The sequence below is a fragment of the Ammospiza nelsoni genome, chromosome 1 (assembly GCF_027579445.1).
Source record: "Ammospiza nelsoni isolate bAmmNel1 chromosome 1, bAmmNel1.pri, whole genome shotgun sequence".
Classification (NCBI taxonomy): domain Eukaryota; kingdom Metazoa; phylum Chordata; class Aves; order Passeriformes; family Passerellidae; genus Ammospiza; species Ammospiza nelsoni.
Window position 1 is genome coordinate 19,684,807 of NC_080633.1, and position 7,564 is coordinate 19,692,370.

Below are 7,564 nucleotides of genomic sequence, written 5' to 3' on the forward strand. Positions count from 1 at the left end.
TTGAGTTCCACGTGCACTTGGAAGACATTAAGGGACCCCTAGGAGAGCACATAGCTCTGGTTGGAAACTGCCCTTGGTCACAGCCTGTAGGTCAGCAAAACTACAAGGCATGGCAGGGGACAAGAATATAGCACAGGGCTACCAAATGCAGTTCAGGGTAGACTTGTCAGGAAAGGTGGTCTCCAATGGTGTCCAGTGTTTAAACAGGAGCTGATTTCTCTGCCCTGTTTAATTTGCACTACCAACGATAGAGCCAAGACTAAAAGTAGATTTTTAGCATGGGAACAGTAATGATCAGTTGCCCTATAGAGTCTGGATTAAATAATTCCACATTTCCAACATGTGACAAATGGTTTGCTCACTCCATATGGAGTAATCTCTACCTTTTTAAAAAATAGTTTTATTAAAAACACTCAAGCCCCCCATTTATATGATATGAACTAAAACTAATTCCGAGCTGTTTTCTTGAGCAGAGAAGTTTACTGTCTTTTAAGAGGCACAGACAACAGTACTAGGCATGAACTCACACATTGACTGTTTTGCCTTTTTTCGCTCTAAATTATTGTACCAGAAAAATTCAGCTACATATGGTAACCTAGCAAAAATTACCGGAAGGGAAATTGGATATTATCGGTGATGCTTGAACTGCTTTTGACTTGTGTTAAGAGGCAGGGTAAGGAAAGAAAGTACTCTTGGGAATTGGGAATTTTTAAATGAGGTCGTTTTATTCTGCTGTTCAGATACAAGGGGACACTGTTCTTCCTGAGTTTGAAAATTCACTTTGAATTCCAGTAAATGATGGCATTTTATTGGTTATGAGTGAAAACAAATACTCCATTTAGAAAAAATAGAGGAAAAGGCTGAAAGCTTGTCTCATAGTGGGCAGGGTTGTGGAGAAATTTCTCTTAGCTAATGATGAGACTGTAAATGCAAAATTTTCTCTGAATATGAAAATATGAGTATTCATATACATTATTTTTATAGAATTTAAAAAATCTTGTCTTTCCTTTAGATAATAATGCATTCATAATTCTTGATTTGGGTAAAATCCTAATGAAATGAAGGACATTCAGTGAGATGGAAAAGTTAATGGCCTGGATGAAGACTGTGTTTCTTCTTGTAGTGAAGGCACAGGAGAAGCTATTTGTGAATCATGCAAATAGGGAGCAGAAGCAGAGCTAGCCTGGCTGGATGTAATGAACTGTTACTAGTGAATTAATGAAACAACAGTTAGAATATTTCAGTATGCAGTGGATGGCTTGAAATCTGTTTGTTTGAAGCCATAGGACAATGTGAGTTAACAAAATAATTATCTTGCTGCTCAGAACAAGGGCCTGTATTCACTGTATATTTGACAGGGTGTAGAAGGGGATAGTTTCATTTTTGACAGGTGATTTCTCTCTCTGCTTTGCTCCCTCTATTCTTTTTTTCCTTCTCTTTTCTATTTTGTGCAAAGAGAAGGAATCGAGGAATCTCAGGTTTAGACTTGAGGCTTTACAGTCTTGTTTTCTTTCCTTCAACAGAGAACATACAGAGCTATGTATGACTACAGCGCTCAAGATGAAGATGAAGTTTCCTTCAGGGATGGTGATTATATCATCAATGTGCAACCAATTGATGATGGCTGGATGTATGGTACTGTTCAGAGAACTGGGAAAACAGGAATGCTTCCAGCAAATTATATTGAGTTTGTTAACTAATTTTTGTCTCTTGTCCTTTGAGCTTTATTATGATTTACTTAAAATCTAACCTTTTAGAAAAAAAAAATCAGAAGAATCTTTTAAGAGTTCATGATCATTACTTTATCACTGCTATAACAGTTTGCATTCTCACTCAGAATCCATTTTAGAGTCCTTTAAAGAAATGATAAATAATCCACAAGAAACTCAGAGCTTTGAAAACAGCATTGCTTATAATAGTGCTCTCTCAAAGTGACAAAACATATATGGAAGCCTGGTGCTGCCAGTCCTATAAAAACTTTGGTCAATTAACTATAAAGGGCAATGCCTTTTCCTTACATCTCAAAGATGTTATAACCATAAAATTGATTCACTTCTTATGGCACTCTGAAGTCACAGGAGGTTAACACACTGAGTTTGAACACATCTTCAAATTATTAGGGAAACGTTTAATGTTTAAGCCGTTCGCTTCCTAATAAAAATTAATATGTTGAGTAGATAATTCAGTCATTTGAAATAAAGACAAGTAACATGCTAGTAAAAAAAATCCAATAAAACTCCCTACTGCCCAGCAGCCTTACAGTCAATATGTCCATTTTGACAACAAAAATTTCCTGACTCTTGCATATCCACATTTATTCTTGGATTACCCATTTTTTTCTTATTTCCAAGTGATCTATTAGCTTTGCTTCCATCATAATCCATCAATTAAATCCAGGTCTAGATTCATGGTTCTTCAGTATCTTTTCCATAGGAGATCCCTTGCAAAGACTATCTAAAATAGAAAACCTGTCAGCTCTTCTGTTTCCTTGTAACAATACTTAACATTTAAATAGAAACTCTCATTAGGGCAACGTACAACCAGTGCTCCATGTTAGCTCCTTGACCTTCACCTGTAGTGCTGTAAATAAATTCCCTGTGCAGCCCCCAGAGCCTGCAGTCACATCCCCCCTCACCACAGGTAACTCGCTTTATGGCTGCTTTGCTGATGAGCTGATGTCCCTCCCCTGCCGCAGAAACACTTGTGCCTCCATCGAGCAGTGGAGGAGAGCTCTGGTTCTTGTAGTGCATTTCAGATCAATGGCCTGTTGCTTCGGTTTGCTCCCAAACTCCTGGTGATCCAACAGTGGGTTGTACGCTTGCCAAATGATTAATGATGGAGAAGAATTATGTTCTCTTTTAGTGACTTAATCTTTCTCATAACTGACATCGAAGGGAAAACTAACTAAGCAAAATCCAACGTGCCCTATGCCATTATGTTTCAGTTTAGCCATCTGTGGAAAACAGTAAAAATATTCTGCTGACAAACCTTCACATGTGCTATTTGATGTCTCTTAACTTACAGCCAGAACTGAGAGATCCAGGTCTCAGCCTGTGAAGCTGGGAGAGGATCCAACAGCTGGTGACAGTGGATCAGGATGAGGGATTTTGTCAGCAAGTTTGGGTCACAGGCAACTTGTTTTTGCTTTGACTGGGTGCTGCATTCCCTCACAGGGAGAACTCGTGGAAGGAAGGACAAAAGAGTTAAAGATTCATGTGAGAAATTATTTATGTGGATGCAGAAATATGTAAGGAAAAAAACGTTTTTCTGCTAAATAATTTGTGGAGTTCAGCCATGTGCTGAGGAAGTTAACTTTGGAGTAGCCCTCAGAATATTGAGTCTGCACTGGCTTTCTTTCATTTATAAAATTTTTAAAGTAAAATTAAATATAGGACTTTTAGACAATTTTTTACTTCTCATCTCACATAGCAGGAAACCCTGCAATAACTATTTAAAAATTAAATAAGGAAGGCAGTATGGATTTGTTATGTCAACTGAAAGTTGTCAATGCAAATCCCTGTAAATTCTAGTTTTGCATACTGTTTTTGCATACAATTTCCAAGGAATTGGTAAGCTTATGCAATTTTATTTTGGTTCTTGCTAACACAGAGGTGATACCAGTTGCCAAGCAGAATGGAATGACTGCATTAAAAAAGAAATTTAAAAATGTCCATGACTGGAATTACCTGTGCTTTCTTGTCAGCAGGCTAATTTCAAGGCTAAAGCTGCCCAGGAGTATCCAACTTCAAGAAATGTGTTTTGAAAGTAGAATTCCTCGACTGTAAATATGTAATTCATATAGTTGACTGCTGTGATTTAAAATTCTTACAAGTTTTGCATAAGGAGCTGCTCTTGCAGCAGACCCTTGTGCATTACTGGTGACACCCACATGAAATCAGCAAGTCAAATGATTTTTTTAAATCTGATGTGGTATGCTGAGCTAGAAGCTCTGAAACAAGCAGTTTGCTTCTGTGATGGTTTTCATCACTGGCCATCATCAGCGAGGAGAGGAATTCCATCTTCTGCTGGCTGGCAAATTTTTCAGATGATGCCTGAGGCACAGCTGGCTGTCACTTGCTGCTGTGCTGCTCTATTAGCTGTGCAATGCTGACAACAATAAAAACAGGGTGTCAGTTTGCTAACCAAATATGAATAAAAAAGAAATATAGAGAATTTCTATATGGCATCAAGTTGCAATTCTTAGTGACTTATGAAACAGAGTCTCCACCTATAAATTCACAGCCATTCTTCCTAAATGGGAAGACAGCTTACAGTGTTGAATACTGTTTTATATATAGAAGTAAATCAGGAAATGAGCATTTGGTGACATTAGAGAGCTATGCTATGCTGAACAATAGAAATAAAATTTCCTTTATGAATTTTGAATATTCATTAGCCTGGCAGAGCAGCTAAAGCAATTTGCAAAAAATAAAAGGTCAAGAAAACAAAACAGTATGTGGATTATATTTCTCTTGAGAATGGTATGTCAGCAGAATTATTAAGATCTGGTTTAAGTTACTTATTCTTGTAGTCAACTTTTTTTTATCATATACGCTTAGAAATTAATATTTCTATGGAATGGTTCCTGCTTTTTGATATAAAACAAACTTTAGTGTGATTTTGCAGCTTTGTTCTAAGCAATGCAATCAAAGGCCCAAAATTATCAGAATGCAATTATATATTTTTTTTTATAAGAACTAAAATTTGTAAGGCAAAGAAAGTAAGTCATGAACTAAATTGTGCCAGCACACGTTTTTCAAAGCATATGTTGGAGACTGTTACATGCAGTGTGATATAGGGGTGAAAAGATGCTACATGCTGTCTTGTCACCTTTAAAGTTTATATTCATTTTTAGCACAGCATGATCCCCTCAAAGTTTATATTCATTTTTAGCACAGCATGATCCCCTCACTGTTCTTTCTTCCTGTAGTCAACATTTTTCTGGGGAAAGGAAAGGGCTTTTAAGGACTTGAATTTCTCAAGCTGTTCCAAAGTTCAGGTTGGAAGTCCACATGTTCCCATTTTAGAAATAAAAATTCTATAAAGAATGCTGTAATTCTTGCTAACACAAGTATAAATGTAGAAAACAACATAGAGCATATTCATGCATACATACAAGAACAAATGGGTGCCTTGCTTTTCATTACTCTTTCTTGCTTGGCTAGCTTCATTTTTTAAACAAAGCTACGTACAGGTACTGCAGTTGTAATTTTTCATTATGGAACATTAGCATTTAGTCTTGATGAAACAGGGTTTTCTTGATTACATTTGACATACGATAAACTACTTCAGCCAACTGGGATTTGACAGAGAATCACCTCCCATGGATTATGTTTTTGACAAATGTGTCCCTGCCGAGTGTTTCTTGGGGATGTGGAAGGTCTGCAATACCTGGGAAAGGTAATAATTCTAGTTTTTATTGTGCAGTGACTGCATGTCATCTTGTACGATGAAAAAAAAATACATATACAGAGGTCTTTGGCAGAAGGTGGTACAGGGTATAAAATGATAGATTTTTATTAAGTTAATTAATACTCCATTTAAAATATAGAATATGCTTTAGTTAGTAAATGTTTAAATAATATACTGAAACAGACAGAAGATGCTGTTGAAAGAAGTCCTCCAAACTGATGTGCTGGCAAATGCAAAGTACCAGTGAGCTGTAGAAGATTAAACCATTTTGCAATGCTTTAGTGATTTTCTCCAGCTTTATGCCATAGGAACCCCATCTCTCCTTTGGAAAGAAAACCTGAAAGCTCTATTTCCTAAACTGCCTGCACTACAACAGTATATTCAAAGGAATTTCATATGCTTCTTGTGTCTGATAAATAGAATTTGCATATTGTACTTCAGTTGTAATCCAGTTGTTGTTGACATTTGTTTAATTATTATTATTTTAGGGGGGAAAATAAGCTATACTGTAGCATTTCAATTGTGTATTTAATATTACTATTAGAAATTGCTAGACCATTGGAAGACAGCAATGACTGTATTGACATTGATTAGCATGATGTGGAAAATCTCTCAGCTGTTGGTTTTTGCAGTGTGATATAAAAAGCAAAAATGAACCGCTGTGCAGTTTGGCTTATGTTTGCTTTGAAGTGTGTAAAGTTTTAGTTATTTTGCAAAACTGTACTGTATTTGAGGGTATACAGTTATGAAGGTAACAATTGTTTTTTCAAAGGACAGATAAACTTACTCTTGGATCATATGATGTATCATCTTAATTTGGCTTTTGTTATGCAGAAAGTTAACACCAGCTATTAAAATATATTTTAGTAGAAATGCTTTAATTCCTGTTTCTTCCTCTACACTGTGAATATTTAAGCTTTGGTGGACTAGAGCAACATCATGCTGCCCAAAGTACTAACCTATGCAACCTAGTTCACATTTTAGTTGATGTCACAGTGGATGTAACATAACAGTTTATTTTGCATAACGTTAAACTTCATTCAAATAAAATATTAAACCCAGCACCATGTATGTATTATATTAATAAACAATACTCTGTAAAGCTACCACACTCATTAGTATAAGCTCTCAAAGAGGGATATTTCTTTAACTAAGGAAGCTTTGAATTTTCAGTCTTAAGTAGAATATTTAGCATTATTCATCAAACTTGAACCCAGAAAACAGTTTTTTAAACCACTGTTTTATTTCAGACATGCCCCCTCCTTAAAAGGTTTGCCTTTTTCAGTTTGCATTTGTAACCCTTCAACAGAACACCAAGTTACATTCCATGACCCTTGGTTTGTTTAAAGAAGCAAATAGAGTAAGTGAAGGAGGTCCACTGATTTAATTGATACTGGTTTGCTTGTCTTTGAATGGGAATTTGGTTAGGTGTGCTCTCAATGCAGCACTAATAAAAAAGATTGCATTGCTGGCTTCTTTAAGACAATTTTATATACAAATGTCATCTTTATTCATTGACACAAGTAAATTATTTTTAAAACATTGTAAGAAAATTTAAGTTAAAATAAATTCCAGAAGTATTTTGGAACTGCTCTGCCTGTAGTTGAAGAAGATTATTATGCTTAGGGACATGTTTTATTTATTTGAGTGTTAAATGTATGCTACAGTGGACTGCATTAGAATTTTTATATTCTTGTCAAGTGTTGGTTTGAAGAAGGCTGTTAACAATGTATGAGGACAAATGGCAGCCACAAATAGAGCTGATTAGTTCCTCCTAGGTAAGTGGCATGCAGTTGCTACCACTCTAATTCCTACTTAAGAAATGTGTTAGCTTTTCATATGAAATTTAATTGGTTACAGAGTTGTGATTCCATGTTCTGTAGTGCATTTATATGTTGAAATGCTGCCAGTATACAAATATCCAATCTTTATGTATACTGTAGCAAACAGCAGTTTTTCAATAAGATCAAGATTTAAGAGCTGCCAAAATGGACCTTAAGCACTTGGAATGTGTTTTATTTGAAAAACCCTCCATAGTTTGCTGGAGGTACTGAAGTACTTTCCTGTCTTAGTGGTCCCATAGAATATAATTATCAAAAGTATCTGTGTACTGGTGCATGAAATTCTCATGGAAACCCTCCATTGGATTGGA

The 7,564-nt window shown here is 35.8% G+C and overlaps 1 protein-coding gene across 4 annotated transcripts in view; it reads left to right on the forward strand.

The window, feature by feature from the left end:
• Positions 1-6,476, forward strand: part of NEBL (nebulette) — a 245,696-nt gene extending 239,220 nt beyond the window's left edge. For all 4 annotated transcript variants that reach the window (XM_059489460.1, XM_059489464.1, XM_059489448.1 and 1 more), the window contains one exon: positions 1,524-6,476. In XM_059489460.1, the coding sequence (XP_059345443.1) occupies positions 1,524-1,700 (177 nt within the window). In that variant the 3' untranslated portion in view covers positions 1,701-6,476. The remainder of the gene's footprint in view (positions 1-1,523) is intronic.
• Positions 6,477-7,564: the final 1,088 nt, after the last annotated feature.